Source organism: Trichechus manatus, unplaced genomic scaffold (assembly GCF_000243295.1).
Source record: "Trichechus manatus latirostris isolate Lorelei unplaced genomic scaffold, TriManLat1.0 scaffold00006, whole genome shotgun sequence".
In the NCBI taxonomy this organism is placed as follows: Eukaryota; Metazoa; Chordata; class Mammalia; order Sirenia; family Trichechidae; genus Trichechus; species Trichechus manatus.
This window is the reverse complement of record NW_004443942.1, coordinates 9,693,793-9,710,359: the sequence shown is the minus strand read 5'-3', so window position 1 is coordinate 9,710,359 and position 16,567 is coordinate 9,693,793. Positions and strand designations below refer to the sequence as shown.

At 47.6% G+C, this 16,567-nt stretch overlaps 1 protein-coding gene across 3 annotated transcripts in view; it reads left to right on the top strand.

The window, feature by feature from the left end:
* The window catches only part of ABCC8 (ATP binding cassette subfamily C member 8), an 84,940-nt gene that overhangs the window by 28,923 nt on the left and 39,450 nt on the right, over positions 1 to 16,567 (top strand). For all 3 annotated transcript variants that reach the window (XM_023736635.1, XM_004369685.2, XM_012557090.1), the window contains exons 8-11: positions 2,828 to 2,983; positions 5,416 to 5,550; positions 5,929 to 6,091; positions 16,168 to 16,208. In XM_023736635.1, coding sequence (XP_023592403.1) covers positions 2,828 to 2,983; positions 5,416 to 5,550; positions 5,929 to 6,091; positions 16,168 to 16,208 — 495 coding nt within the window. The remainder of the gene's footprint in view (positions 1 to 2,827; positions 2,984 to 5,415; positions 5,551 to 5,928; positions 6,092 to 16,167; positions 16,209 to 16,567) is intronic.

Here is a 16,567-nt window from a genome sequence, read left to right as displayed (position 1 = left end):
GTGAGAAATTGGCCACATGGCTATACCTACAGAGGCTAGAAAGTGTGCTATTTTTGATAGCTATGTATGCCCTGCTAAAAGTTCTCTTTGTGAAAGGAAGAGAATGGGTACTGGAAGACACCTAGCAGACTCTGTCATATCCAGCAATTCCCATGTGATCAGCAGCATGATTTTACAGCTAAATCCAAAAGCCACCTCATTCTTCAGAAATGTTCCTCAGAATTATTAACATTGTTGGGTCCTGTGGGAAGCAGAATCAGAGGCTTTGTGGAAAAGGGTCTAAGAGGAGAAGGGTATAACCTGGGCTGGGTAGAGTGTCAGGGTCCAAACTCCGGTTATCTTGGTGTAGACCATGTAAATGGTGCCCCCTGGAATTGTGTAGTGCATAACCTGCACAGCTGTACATGACAACCCTGCCCACTACCAGTGTTTCTTCACTAAGAAAGCAGAGTCATTTCCTTAGGGATGTCATCATGTGAGAATGGTGGAAAGCACCCAGGAAAATCTAAGACCCTGTAAGATCATAGGAGCTCAGAGCTAGGAGGAATCAAACATAGCTCAGTTCACAAAACCTCTCTGAAAGTCCCAGCCTCTGCTCAGCCTCCTTCAGCAGGCTCACACTACCACAAACAACAGCAGGTTTTGTGGTGAGAAAGTTCTGTAATTAAATCTACTCCCTATTTGTATGTTATAAATCACACATCAGCCTAGTATTTTCCAATTATGCTAAAAGAGCCAAGAGTGGTTTTTAAAATGTCTTAGCAAGTAATTGTTTTTATCAAACTGTCTAGATTTTTTTGCATTAGTAAGAGAGATTAATTCATATGCCACAAGAAGGAAATGTGGACATTCATTATGAAAACAGAGAGGAAAAAAAACCTTCCTTTCAGAGATTTACATAAAATTATAGATAAGGATCTGTGTCTTCATGAGTTCCAAAACAACCACATTTCTTGTATGAAAAGTTATTAAGCATAGTTCCTGCCTTATATATATTATTCATGTATTACATAATATATTTATCAGTACTATATTATATAATACGTACAATATATAAAATGCAGTAACTGTTCCTGGGTGGTACAAATGGTTTGCACTGGGCTACTAACCAAAAGGTTGGCGATTCAAATCCTCCCAGTGGCGCCATGGAGGGAAGACCTAGAAGTCTACTTCACAAAGATTACAGCCAAGAAAACCCTATGGAGAATAGTTCTACTCTGTAACATGTGGGGTTGCCACGAGTAGTAATCAACTCGAAGGCAATGAATGGGTTTGGTTTATGTATTGTTGTTGTTGTGTGTGGTCGAGTTGAATCTGACTCATACAAACCTATGGGATAGAGAAGAACTGCCCCATAGGGTTTCCTAGGGTGTAATCTTTACGGGAGCAGATCGCTAGGTCTTTTCTCCTGCGGAGCAGCTGGTGGGTTCAAACTGCCGACCCTGCAGTAGCAGCCGAGGGTTTTAACCATTGTGCTACCAGGGCTCCTTATATAATACATTACATTATAAATACATGCACAATTGACTGAGAGCTAGTATATTTCAAAATATGCATATAATATATGCCAATTTCAAAATATGTACATATATGGCATATATTATATACATATTTTGAAATATACTAGCTCTCAGTCAGTTGTGCATTTCTGTGCATTCTTTAGTTAATAATGCTTCATTTGAGAACTCTGTCCCTGAAACTAGGTGATTATTCTTTGAAGCATGATTTCACATAACCCAGAATTTGCATTAAAAAAAAAAAACCGTTGCCATCTAGTCGATTCCCACTCATCGCAACCCTATAGGACAGAGTAGAACTGCCCTATAGAGTTTCCAAGCAGTGGCTGGTGGATTCAAACTGCCGACCTTTTGGTTAGCAGCCGAGCTCTTAACCGCTGCACCACCAGGGCTCCCGAATTTGCACAGATTTATAAAGAAAAAAAAAATCATTCCCATTATTTTAAACCTTTCCCTTGGTGCATATAAGCTCAGACAAAGGCATAGAGTCGATTCATGCTTTAAGCAAACCTGACACACAAAAAAGCCTAGGTTTACACAATAGATGAATTAGGAACTGAGGATCTGCCTTACAGCAAAATGCACAATAGGATTTCATTCAAGAGTGTGCAGCCTGAAAACTGTTTTTTTTCCCAGGAGGCGCGGTCACTGCACACAGAGCTTTTAGGTTTAGAGCTCACCGGAGGATCGTTACCGTGGCTGGTCTCCGTCCACCCTGTGGAGGCAGAGGGAGGTCCGAGGGGTGGCTGGACCTCAGGGACAGCACCAGCCGACACTCACACATTGTCGTGTCTCACATCAGACCTTCGCAGGCTCAATTAAACCAGGCCTTGCCCCAGGGTGTGCCCCCTCCCCTGTGGGAGATGGCCACATTGAAACGGAGACTGCCCACTTCATCATTTTTATGGCTCTGAAGCATATACTCCACTGGCCTCTGGTAAATCAAGAACACAATTGGACATGAAGATCTGGTTTTAAGATTTAAGAGCTAATTAAGTCCTGTTCCTAAGGGAATGGGCTGCTTGCCTTGGAAGCAGTTTTCTAGGAAAGTAGCAAGTTCTGGCAAGGATTCCTCATTTGGATGCTGCTGCCTCTCAGATTTATCTGTTCTGTAATCAAAGCCCTTTACCTTCTGAGCCTTAGCTACCTCATTCGTAAAATTGTAACAAGAATACAGTGCCCACTGACACGGCTGCTCTGAGGGTTCCATGAATGTCTGAGACACCCATGGCACATTGTAGATGTGCAGCATCTGAAGTGATGATTTGGAGGATGATGATGCATGTGAAACACTCTGCTCTCATTTCTAGACCAAGATTTACAATAAAATTATGCACCTGTCCACCTCCAACCTGTCCATGGGGGAAATGACTGCTGGGCAAATCTGTAACCTGGTTGCCATCGACACCAACCAGCTCATGTGGTTTTTCTTCTTGTGCCCAAACCTCTGGGCTATGCCAGTACAGGTAAGCGATGGGATGCGGCAGGGTGGGGTTGGGGATGGGGGGTCGCAAAAAAAAACAAAATCTGATTGTCCCTGTCCAGTGACTGGGAGCCCACCATCTTCCATTCCTTCTTTTCAGACTTGTAGAAAGTCCTGTCTTAATTGAACCTAAACTTGTTTGCCTATACCTTCTACTCCCTTGGGATACCTTGGGATCTCCATGGGATGTACCCCTGAATCCCTATACTGCCCCACACTCTGCAAGCAGTCTAGGTATCTCTCTTGATGATCAGACAAAGCAGTCTCATTGAGACTTTTGAAGTGCACCCAAGCTTAAATAAATTATAAAATAATAATATGTGGAACACTCTTACAAACAATAAAAGTCATATTGTAGCAGAGTAATTAGCTTGAAATTATAATTACTTAATTACATTGGAAAGTGTTCATGATACACTGTTGAGAGAAAAGAGCAAGTTACAAAATAGAATATGCAGTATGCTTCCTACTAAACTGGAATATTTGTGTGCATACACTCACACAGATTCCTACAGAAAAAAGAACTGGAAGGTAATTTTTATTGTGTGTGTCTTTCTAAGTTTTCCAATAAGCACATATTATTTTTGGAAATCAAGAACATAATTTTTTTTTAAGGCAGACAACCTTAGGCGCTGGTTCTGGAGATGGCACATTCTCTGCTGATGATAGCAAGAGAATCCCCAGCATGGTTTACCGGCCCCCTGGCCTCCTGTGCTCTGTCTCCCATCCAGAACTCTTTCACCACACAGTCTGTGATCCCGTGCCTGTGAATGAATCTTTGCTCTGGTGCTCAGGCCAGAAGCGGAAATCCCAGATCCAGGTGCTATTCTAGACGCCTACCATATATGTTCATTTAATCTTCAGAGAAATCCTGCGAAGTAGGCGTTCTAAACACCATTTAAAAATGAAGAAGCTGAGACTCAGAAAGGATAAGTAACTTGCCCAAGCTTGCACAGCTGAAAAGTACTGAGGCAGGATTCAAACTGAGAGCCACAGTCTCCAGGACTGTGCTGTCCCCATTACACTATACTATAAATAGGGGACAGAATAGCCCTTTTATGCTCGCTTCTTGTTTTGCACACTCTGAATCCCTGATTTCTGGTATTCTCCCCCAAGAGGTCCATTCAGACGCCTGCAGAAGAGAACAGTGGACAAAGGAGTTTGGGGAGCGCAGGGGGAGGGGCAGCATGAGGAGGAGCCTGGGAGCAGCAGCAGCTCTGTCTCCAGCTCCTGCCCCAGCGGCTTCCAAGCACCTGGAGGTAGTTTTGGTGCAGGAGCCGACCCAGCAGGCACCCTGTGAGTGACTCTGGGCATGCCCTGGGAGCTTACATGGCGTCAGCTGACCCCAAGCTGGCTGAAGGACACCCTGAGTGCTTCCATATGAGCAGCTAATGAAGGGCTGGATGCCAGGGACAAATATCCAGGAAGGTGATGGAAGCATGGCCCAGCAGGGTGGGAGGGTTCTTCATCTCCTAATGTGCTCTTCTGCCCATCTGTGCCAGCATTTAATGTCAATTAAACACTGGGAGGCAGGTGGTGAGGGGTCACTAACCGGCCCCTATGATATCTGTTCATGCAAGAGGCATTCATTCTGTGATTAATGGAAATTACAGAGCCCCCCACCTACTCTTCTGTCCTTGAGGAGGTGCTTGATGCCAATTTGGTGTAGGGCTCAGAGTGCAGGGCCAGGCCAGGCATCTTTTTATTTCAATTAAGGAAGGCAGCAGTCTGTTCCTCTGGAATAAGCCCTGTAATTAGAGGTGCCTGCCTTTGGAGGAACTTGAGAAACTGTCATTTTGATGCTTGGGGGCTGGAAAGAGTGATTTACATTTCTCATAAATATTCAGAAGCAGGCAATCACTTACATAAAGCCAGAAATAGAATGAGTTCCCCTTTCAGACAATACTTGCCAGATTCCCTAAAAAATTAGACACAGCCTGCGTACGAATGAAATGCAAACTCTGGGACCCTGGTCTGGTTTTGTCTGGTGTGGATGCAGCAGTTTTACTCCTCTGCTCATCTATCACTTTTTTTTCATTGAGTGTGAAATATCAGCCTTAATATCCAGCAAACAGAACAAGAAGTGCTGTAATACTTGTGACACAGCTCTGAGACTTCCGTCTAGAAAATAGACTTGGAGAGTGCTGACGCTGCAGCCTGCCTTGTAGATAAATGCAGTTAGTTACCAGCCCAGAAGTATTCATAGCTCACTCTCTGCTGGTGTGAGAGCTCATTATGCTAATCCCTCTCTCTGGAATTGCTTTGTCACATCCCCTGCCCCAATTTGGAAGTCTGGCTACCAGGGCTTGTCCCACCAGGGGCCTAGGGAAGGGGGGATTTTGCCAACACCCCCTGGCAGAGCAGCCACCAGGTCAAAGGGAACTCACCCCCTCCACCCCTGTGATCCCCCTTCAGATCATCGTGGCTGTAATTCTCCTCTACTACATCCTCGGAGTCAGTGCCTTAATAGGAGCAGCCGTCATCATTCTACTGGCCCCTGTCCAGTACTTCGTGGCCACCAAGCTTTCCCAGGCCCAGAGGAGCACTCTGGTGAGTGTCCACAGGTGTGCAAGCACCTTTTTCCCCCATATGTCTGCCTGCTCCCTCTCCCTGATCAGTCCTCTCACATCAGTGCGTCTGCTCACTTTTCCTCCAGGTACCTCCTCTGGTGTTGCTCGGGCCAAACAGTCCCTCCCCCACCCCCATATCCACACACTGTCATTGACCTGGAGCAGGTCACTTCCCCTGTCCAGGCTCAGCTTCTTTGTCTGTGAAATGAGGTTAATGGAGAGGGCAGGAGCATCCCTGTGAGGCAGGAGCATCCCCAGGGCAGAAGCTGGGCAGGGTAGTGAGAGGATTGACTCAGCTCCTTCCTCTTGGGTGGGGTGGAGAAGAGGAACACACCTCTCTGATTTGATGACCCCGCAGGAGTATTCCAACGACAGGCTGAAGCAGACCAATGAGATGCTCCGTGGCATCAAGCTACTCAAGCTGTACGCCTGGGAGAACATCTTCCGCACGAGAGTGGAGATAACCCGCAGGAAGGAGATGACCAGCCTCAGGGCCTTTGCTATCTACACCTCCATCTCCAGTGAGTCCACTCCAACTAGCAGCCTGGGTCAGCTGCCTATATGCTAGGATAGGGTGTCAGGGCTTGGTTGAGTGGCAGAGGGGGGACGCTTTGGGATTATCCGATCAAACTGGCTCTGGTAGCACAGCCCCAGAAATCACCGTATTCTTCCTTCATTTATCCAGCAAATATGTACTGAGGGCCTGCTATGTGTCTGCAGTGTGCTGGTCCTCAGGGTGCAGTGATAAGAAGGAAACCTGAGGTCCCATTCCTCAAGGAACTGATAGGTTACAGAGAGGCAGCAGTAAACAAATAAATAACAATAGTTTCAAATTCTCATACGTCAGACTGAGCTGCCACTGCCCTGGGGAAATTACAAGGAAGCTGCCATCTACCTGGGGGCCATAGGAAGTAAAAAAGTTGTCCTTAAAAATCAATAGCCCAAGCTTAAGGTACTCAGAGGTGTAGAGACTAAATTTATACTATTCATGTGGTTTGGGAACCCCAAGCCAAGAAACGAGGGAAAAACAAACAAAAAAAAGATCAAAACTGGTAAAACTCGTAGCGTTCCAGCAGACAACACATTAAGACAACTCTGCAGAGAACATGAGACTCCCATGGCAAACATCCTGTTGAATGATGAGCTAATAATAAATAAAAATTCACAAGAGAAAATATACCACCAAGAATGAGAGTAGATAAGTGCAAAAAAATAGGAGAATATGTACCTCGATAGCTGGAGATAATAGAATAATCTGAAAGAGATAATAAAATAAGCATACATAAAATAAAGAGCTAGAAGAAGGTATGAAACCAACAAGGCAAAACAGGAAAGTATGGAGGGGAACAGACAACCAAAAGAAGTTCTAGAAATGAAAATTTTAGTTATTGAAATTAATTCAGTGGACAATGGTCCCCTGATTAGAGAGGGGGCTTATGAAAGTCAGGTGATCAATGGAGTTCTGGCCTTGGTTTATCTCAGTCAATCTCACAGTCGGTGTAGTGGCTCAATAGACCCAACTCATGGTAGTTACTTCCCAAGTGTGTAATTGGGATTGTATATATTTAGCAACTGACAGATCTTACGCTATTTCTCTGACTTGGGCAGTTTAAGAGTCATTATGGTGGGATGGGCCAAGTGGAAGCCCCTGGGGAGGAAAAGAATGGAAACAGAAAACAGCTCAGTGTGCAGGTTAAACAAATTAACATAGCTGAAGAGAGAATTTGTGAATTAGAAGATAGGTCTGTGGAAATTACACAGAATGTGAAAAGAAGAGGTAAATGGAAAATGTTTTCTGCAACTTGGGAGAACTATTGTCCTTCGTTTTAGCAATGGAACACCTCAGTCCAGCTCAAAGAACACTGGAATTTTGGTGGGAATATGATTTGAGAACTATAAATCCAGTCCAGCCCCCTTATTTTACAGATGAAAAATTGAGACCCAGAGGGGGGCATCTTCCTGAGGTCACTCAGTAAGTTAGTAGCATAGCTCAAACTAGATCCTCTGGATTCTCTTAAATCCTGGCCTTGTGATATTTTCCACAAAGAGCTGGGAACCTATGTAGGGTGAAGAAAACTCAGGGGATCATGGGGCACTGTTTTTGGGCTGTTTTCTCTTAGTAGGAGCGATACAAGCTAGAATGGGCTCTGACAGGAGTGGGAGTGGGAAACAGAGAAGGAAACTAGGAGGGATGGACACTACTGACCACCTCTCCTAGCTGAATTCCAGCTTTTTTGGTGTGCTGGGAAGAGACACACTCGTGGGAGTGGCAGGTGGTGGGACAATAGTGGCGGATGTACTGGGAAGTGTCTCCCAGATTGGCATGTACAACAAACTTTATGGAGAATGAGGCAGTTGCTCAGGTCATCTGTGTGTTCCTGACATTCATGTTGCCCAAGAAAGAGGGTCTGGTGGGGTCGGGTTGCCACCATCCAATATGAGGATTCTCAGAGGCAGGGCTTGCACTGAGCACACCAGGTGTCTGTTCTCTCTGTGTCCAGCCAGACCATGGTGCCCTAGGCTTCAGCCAGAGTGTGGCCAGGCATTGTGGGGAGGTCCATTCAATACACATGAGCCATGAGGTCTTTATGCAGAAAGTCCTGCTGGGGCCCTAGTTTCTCAAAATGGGGCTGGGAGCATGGCAGGCAGCCTGCTTCCTCGATTCCTCACCCAGACACTGCTCAAGGTCCTGGCATCCCCCCTTTACCCTCATCTCTGACTCAGTGGTGCTCAGAGCCTTCCAGCACCCTCGGAGTACTCCATAAGACATGAGAAATTGGAGAGGAACATCTGGGGAGCTCAGAGAAACCAGTGTACCCAGCCCTACGCCCTAGTCAACTTTTTATCTGTCAGCTCCCCTAGGGGCTAGCTGTATTAACAGTAACCTCATACTTGTATACAGACCCTGAGTTACAGACACCTGGTTTCCAGATACCCTGTCAGTGGGAACAGCTGCTGAGGAGGGGGAGGCCTTACCCTCACAGACAGAGGATTTCCTCTCCCAGCAATAGCACAGCAGGGTGAGGGAGGGTGGGCTCACCATTGCTTTAGTGGGAGAGAGGGAAGAGAAGCAGCAAGGAAAGTGGGGGCACTGGGTCCCCTAGATGCCTAACACCGCAGGCAGCAAATTGGGGGTAGCCTTCGGTCATGTAGATGAGGGCAGGTAGCAGCTACTTTGGCTGCTCCTAGGATATGTACACTTATTTCCTGTGTTCCAAACTGCAACCTTGGACATGTTTTCCTATGTAAACAGCATTATAGATGCCTAGGTCCCCAGGCTAGTCCACTGAGACCTATTTAGTAGGTGCTCTTTGTCCCATGGAGCCCGCCTAAGACTAGCCTCAGGTGGTGCTAATGAATCCCATTTGCAGGGCACTCAGCACCTCTCCCTCTCCTCAACCTAGAGTCTGGACATTCTTTGCAAGTCTTGCTCTCCCTCTGCCCCCACCCCACCCCATGACTTTTTGAAGGACCTGGGGCCAGGAAGACCTAGAGAAAAGAGATTTCATGTCATCAAGACCTGAGGTAACTCTGGAAGGGGTGAGGACCCTGGAGCCATGCAGGGCCCTGCCCAGGGCTCCTCACATGTCCAGGACTCAGCAATCCAGAGGGATAAACAGAGCAGCTCAGCTTGGTCCCTGGAAGAGGGGAGCAGGGAAGGGAAAGGGAAGAGCCCTCAGGGAGAGGTATGAAAGCCAAGTGCTGTTTGCTCAGTGTGTTTGCCCTTTCCAGGATATGTTTCTTTTTGTTAGTCAGCAGTGGGAGGGGGAGAGAGACAGGTTGGCAGGGTGGGGGGCACCTCCGGCTATAGGCATATACCATACCTTGAGTGCATTTTCATTTACCTCCTCCTGGACTTCCTGCCTCCTGCTGTCAGTTACCAGGGATCAAGACACGGGTCATTAGACTTGAGGTAATGGGGTATCTCTGGTTCTCTCCCCTGGCGCCAGCCATGGGGTGCTGGCACCGCAGAGGAGCCCTGGAGTCACATTTCCTGATGGGGCCGTCCTGGTGAAGCCTGCGGGGACTTCAGCCCGGTCACCCATGTGGTGACCAGCTGTCCAGCTGTCAGGCAGGCAAGATTATCTCTGACACTTTATCTGATGGTCTCGCATCAGTATCACTGAGAGCTCCCTGTGTTTGGAGCCCTGAGCTGGTGCAGGGTGGGGCAGGGCATTGACAAAGGAAACGGTACCATTCCCCGGACATCAAAATCCAGAATCAGCATTTCCTCTTGGAGAAACACAGAGATTATGTTACTCAGTGGGTGTTGAGTGAGCCCCTTCCGTGTGCCCAGCCTTGTGAAAGCAAGAGATGATAAGATGTGCTGCCTGTTCTCACGGAGTTTATCCTCTAGCTGAGAAGTCAGAACTAACATATATAGAACTGTGGTGACAGGGAGTGCTAAGCTGTGTGGCCAGCTCTGTGCTGGCTGCCTAGCAAGCCTGATTGCAGTTACTCCTCCTAACAACTTTGTGAGGTGTGTATCTCTATGGTCCCCACTTCACAGCAGAGACGACTGAGGCCCAGTGAGGCGAAATGACTCATTAGGGTCCCTCAGCCTGTAAATGGCAGAGAACAGAGAAGAAAGAGGCCTGTTTGGACTGGGAGTTCACACAGAGCTGCATGCTAGAGGAGGCTTGAACTGCACCTTGCAAGATAGGCAGGAAGGACTGTCATGAGTAGAAGAATCCATGGAAAAAAGATGGAGGCAAATGCTGTGGTCACTCCCGCTTAGAAGTCAGTTCAATTCTTATTTCATTGCAGAAGCAGCATAACCCCAGGTGTCCAACTGGGCCTGTCTTTGAGGACAAGCTCTGCAGAGGTGATGAAGGCATCCCAGGCCCTACCAGTCAACCAACTGGCAAGCTACCAGTTCCTGCTGTCTTTTGTGCAGCATCCAATCTGGAGCCCTTTTCCTGTGCCAGGCCTTACTGAGCCCTGAGGGTTAGAGGAGGTGGGAAGGGGCTTTGACCTCCCAGTCCTGTGGGAGATGGAGCCCATGAGCAGGAGCTGTGCATGTGGTCAGAGCCACAGGGTCAGTTGCAGCTGCTCCACTTTCTCTGTTGTGATAGTCAGCTGGCCAAGACCTGTTTCGTTTCTTCCATTCACTTATTTAACAAATATCTGCTGAGCACTTACTATGTGCCAGGCCCTCTGCTCAGCATTGAGAATGCAGTGGTGAGAAGACATGTCGATTCCTGCCCAAAGGTTGCTTACAGTTTAGTTGGGAAGCCAGATAATCAAGCAAGTGATATCAATGGTGTTATGAGTGATAGGGACAGAATGGGTATTCTGGGCACCCAGAGGAGTTGTCCCCATCCTAGTCAGGGTAATGGGTGGCAGGGAAGCCTTGTCAGAGGTGAAACCTATTAGTGAGCACCGAAGGATGATGACAAGTTATCCACATGGGGGAAGAGTGTTCCAGGGATAAGAAACAACAGTCACTGAGGCCTAGAGGTGAGAAAGATGATGGTGTGTTCAAGACTTAAACATAATTCAGTGTAAAGAGGGTAAAGACTAGACCAGATCATGCACGACTGTGTGCACTGTGTTCAGTCCCTTGGTTGTTATCCTGAGGGCCAGAGGAACCATTGAAGGAGTTTAAATTAGGCAAAGATGTGTTTCACCATCTCTTCCACAGGTTAGGGGTCTTCCCTCCCTTCCCAGCCCAGGTCTGAAACCAAGTCAGGCAGGCGGGACCTCCTTGGATGAACGTGACTGGGTTCACACTCTGTCCTAAAAATAGCAAACAGACAAATAACCAACTCTGCCATCAGTTGCACGGGGGGTGGGGGTAGGGTGGTGCTAGTGAACCCATTCACAGGGGACCCAGCACCTGCCCCTCTCCACAACCCAGGGTCTTGATATTCCTTATAAGTCTTATTCTCTGCTGTCCTCCCTGCTGGAGATCCCAGCTCAGAACAGCCAGTGTAGAGGGACAAGGTGACCTCATGACCTGGTCCCCTTTCCTTCTCCAGCTTCCTGAAATTCTTCTGCCAGTTGGTGTGGCCACAGTGGGTTGCTTTGCATGTCCTGGCCTGGTTTGGGAGGGAGGGTGACTTAGGGAGAGCTAGGAAGATTCATCAGTTAACGAGGCAGAAATCAGTGCCACCTCCTCTGCAGAAAGCAACAGATGCACCATTCACCTGCTTTCCTTCTGTTGATTTTGTGGGCTCTCAGACTGAATGGGGAGTAGCCCCATGCACTCCTGCAGGTGCAACTTGCAGTTAGGCCCAGGGAGGTGGCAAAGCCGAAGTTAACCAGAGGCACAAACAGCCAGCTTTGTCTTCCTGACACAGGGCTTATAAAATACTTATCACTGCTTTGGAAATGAAGAGCTCCTAGTATTATTGTGACCCATGAGGTCAGGCAACATTCCCTGGGAAAAGCCAGGGAGAGCTGGTGTTTGGGCCCTGCTTTGGTTTTGTTTCTTTAGTTTGCTATTTTGTTTTGGGGAGCAAGGTGTTTATGAGAAGCTGACACAATTGTTCACCATTGCACCCCTAGCACCTAGCATAGTGCCTGGAGCAGGGTAGACCTTCAAAAAATAATTCTGGAATGAATAAGGCCTAAAGGATTTTTTTTTTTTTTTTTTTTGGCAGAAAAAACCACTATCCATATTTTACACCATTACAAAAGATCTTTCCCTTTTATAGAGGTTGCCTTTCAGTCCTGCCTACATGCCGCTGAATTTTCCATAATTGCCATCACAGTTACACGCATCATTTTGTAATCTTCTGTTTTCACTTAATGTTATTTAACCAGTATTTCTTCCTCCGTAACATTCAAGATTTGAGCACTGTCATGATCATTTCTTTTCTCCCCCAAATCAAATCAAGTTGAGTCAGCCAACCCCCACCAAAGTTGGAGAAAAATCTATTCTTGGTCTTATTTCCCATGCTTCCACCACCTTAGAAGCTTATAGGGCCTCATGTGGTTCTGGAAAGCAGGAGTCTAACCCATGACAAATGGACACCCAGCTACCTTCCTTCCCCTCCCCCTCCCCCAGCTAGAGTGCAAGGGTGTCTGCTGGGCTCAGAGAGATACCAGCACCTACAGCATCCCTGGGCTCCCCAGGCTCCGGCACTCCCATCCTGCGTCCCAGCCACATCCACCCCAGGGCCTGGTGGGTTGGGGGGGTGTCTCCAGAGAGGCCTCTGAAACACAAGCAGCTGTAGATTCCGCCCCTCCCTCCAAATATCACTGGGAAGGAGTCTTAGAACCCCATACGCAAAGGCTGTCCTTCCAGGAGAGGGTGAGGGAAATGGAAAATTACATTTTGTTCTTTAGCATCTCCATACAACAGCCAGAACAGGGCAAAAATTGTAAGCATTCTCCGTGTTGCTGCATCAGCTTCAGAATGTTCATTTTTTAATTTATTTTTAGCCTCATTCGTCAAAGGAGTTCAGGCAGCTACAAGAGTAAATACAATAAAATAGAAAAATAGAAATTTAAAAAAAAAATCAGGACCAGGGAAAACATGCCGTAGAATAAAATGTCAATTATGATACATTTTCTGACTACAAAATCTCCTCTAGAGTTGATGGGCCATCCTTTACTAAAACAGCCCCTCCTTTTGGCTTTCCTCATTTATTTAGTTTTGGGTGATTTGTGGTGGTGGTGGTGGTTTTGTTTTGATGTGACAGATAATGCGACAGCTAACACCATCTTGACCATGGCTTTGTGCTTCTGTTGAATGATTATTTGGGATAAATTCCCAGGGGAGGGATTACAGGGTCAGAAGGTCTGAACTTCTGTGTGGCTCTAGCTACAAAGCACCAGACTGCTTTCCAAGCAAGCAGTAGCAATTTACACTACATCTCTGATCTTATTTTGTAGCTGGGAGTGGAGCCCCAGACCCTGTGGGAGGGATCTTGGCCTGGGGCAAGGGGCTGAAGAGTGATGTGTAGACATCTCCTCTAGCTTGAGTCCTCCCTCAGTGGTAATTTATAGGGATAGGGACGGAAGGGGAGGGGCAGAAGAGAGGCCCCCACCCTGAGGGAGCTGTCTGGAATAACTGGCCCGGCACCGAAGGGGCAAGGCTACCACATGTTTAGAGCTATAGGGTTAGTGATGGTCAAGGGCCCAGGCCAGATGAGGTCCTCCTCCCCTCACTCCTCACTTCCCAGACAGTGATGAACATGCTGCTGGCTATGTCCTATGGCCCAAATCTGTTGCTGTCAAGTCAATGCTGACTCACAGCAACCCTGTAGGACAGAGTAGAACTGCTCCATAGGGTTTCCAAGGAGCGCCTGGTGGATTTGAACTGCTGACCTTTTGGTCAGCAGCCAATCTCTTCACTAAGCCACCAGGGCTCCGTCCTATGGCCCAGATCTGGGTAAAACTAAGAATGCTTACACTGCCCCCTGCTGGGGACCCTGAGAGAGGGGCTGTGGCATTGCGGTGGGCACCTGGAGACCATCCAGCCTTCATCAGACAGGGCACTTAAAGCACAGTCATGTGTGATACTGATGTTGATTAAAAACCCAATGGTCAGAGAGGTTCTCAGAGTCCCAAGCGCTCGGCCATGTCTCCCCTATCAGATTAGGAATCTCCCAAAGATGGGGACAATGTCTCTCCTATCTGCTTAGGAACTCCTTAGGGGCGTGCTTCCTGTCTCCCCATCATATCAGGGGCTCCTGGGAGCATGCTTCCTGTCTCCTTCCTTAGACTGGGAGCCCCCAGAGGGCAGGGGCCAGGTCTCTTTCACCCATTTGGGTCTCCTTGAGGTTAAGGTCACATCTCCAGGGTACACTGTGTATGCATTAGCTGATGCAGGATTCTTGGAATAAGTGGGCAGTAGCTTCTTGGAATCCTGTTGACCATCTGGACTTCTTTAGAGTGTCAGACTTTGCCACTTATTAGATACAGGTCATATGCCCAGGCTGAGTCCTCTGTCTCTGGCTCCCAGCTTCTTCCGCTTTAATTTGGCTAATTGCAGAACCAGGCTTCTTTCTGAGCTGGCTTGGAAGAGGTTCATGGAAGGCAGAAGGATGAAATGGAAAGGTGACAGCTGAGATGGTTACTGCTTACTCCCTGGAGCCCCTGCATGGGACTTCAGGCTTGGGGCCAGTGTTCTCTCTGGCATCTCATACCCTGGGCCAGAGCAGAGGTGACCCTGTGGAGCAGGACTAACCTCGTAGCATGTGAGGTCTGATATTTGGCCAACACAGGGCTCAAGGAGCCTGTCACCTACAGTATCTCCTCTGCTCTTGGAACAAACAGCCCAGGTGTATAAACAAGTACACGTTTATAGAAATCCCGTGAGGAAACAGAGGCACAGAGAAGGTAAATTACCTTACACAGCTTATAAGCAACAGGGATTTCCCCCTTCTCTGACTTTTAGTCCAGTTCTCTTTGATCTCTGGGGTCCCAGTGAAGGGTCTGAAGACCACACTTTTAGCAGAATAAGGAGGGGGCTTCTGTTGCAGCAAAATGAGACTAATTAGATACCCCTTGTTATGGATTGAATTGTGTCACCCAAAAATGTGTGTCAATTTGGCTAGGCCATGATTCCTAGTGTTGTGTGATTGTCCACCATTTTGTCATCTGATATGATTTTCCTATGTGTTGTAAATCCTAACCTCTATGATGTTAATGAGGCAGAATTAGAGTCAGTTATGTTAATAAGGCAGGACTCAATCTACATTAGGTTGTATTTTGAGTCAATCTCTTTTTTGATATAAAAGAGAGAAGGAAGCAGAGAGACAGAGGGATCTCCTACCACCAAGAAAGCAGAGCCGGCAGCGTAGCGCATCCTTTGGACCCAGGATCCCTGCACTGAGATGATTCTAGACCAGGGGAAGATTGATGACAAGGACCTTCCCCCAGAGCCGACAGAGAGAGAAAGCCTTCCCCTGGAGCTGAGGCTCTGAATTCAGACTTCTAGCCTCCTAAACTGTGATAGCATAAATTTCTCTTTGTTAAAGCCATCCACCTGTGGTATTTCTGTTAGAGCAGCACCAGATAATTGTGACACCCCTCCTGTGACCCTTGGTGGTTTGTCTTTGATTATGTGACCCAGCCAAGACCAGCTGCCCTGGGCATGGCCTCTAAGCCTTAGATCAGAGGGAGGTCCTGCTTAAGACTGTCCTTAGTCACTAATACCTAAGTACAAATGACTTTGAAATCCTTCTCAAGAGCCACTGGAGATTAAGAAACCTCTAAGCCTCAGAGAGACCTGGCTAGGGAGGATGCAGAAGCCAAAGACAGAGGAAGGGGTAGCAGCATGATGCCCCAGAAACACACCCTGCTGACTTTATTATTGACTACAGGCAGCCAGCTCTCCATTCCTTCTCCCATCACTTTCCCGTGGGGCTTCCCTCACCCTGTCCACATGGAGCAAAATAAGTACATTTAAGCCTTTATCTAAAGGCTTAAGTCTCAGAAACAGAGGCGAGGGCCTGTGGGACAAGAGTCCTGAGGGAAACAGGGTAAGGAACTAGAGGTGCCACAGGGCTAGAGTTCTGCCCCTTCCCTACGCCAGTGTCAGCCTGTAGGCTGGGGAGAGGCTTCCATAGTTGGACTGCCTCCAACTCTTCGTTTTTAGCTGTCTCATTCCTCTGGCTAAACTCTCCCTGTGCTTCCTCCACAGTTTTCATGAACACGGCAATCCCCATTGCAGCCGTCCTCATCGTAAGTGGGACCCCTTTCTCTGCGTCCTGGCTGGCGGTGATGGTGGGATGTCTGTAGTGAGGGCCACGCAGGGTTTGGCCTTTCTGCTCAGGCACCTTGGAAGATAGGCTCAGCAAACCCAAAAAACCCACTACCATTGAGTCGATTCCAATTCATAACGACCCTGTAGGACATAATAGAACTGCCCCTGTTTCCAAGGCTATAAATCTTTACAGAAGCAGACTGTCACATCTTTCTCCTGAGGAGTGGATGGTGGGTTCGAACCACTGACCTTTCGGTTAGCAGCTGAGCACTTTCACAGCACCACCAGGGCTCCTTTAGGCTTAGCAGCAGGGCCAAAAATAGGGTGAGCGATTGGA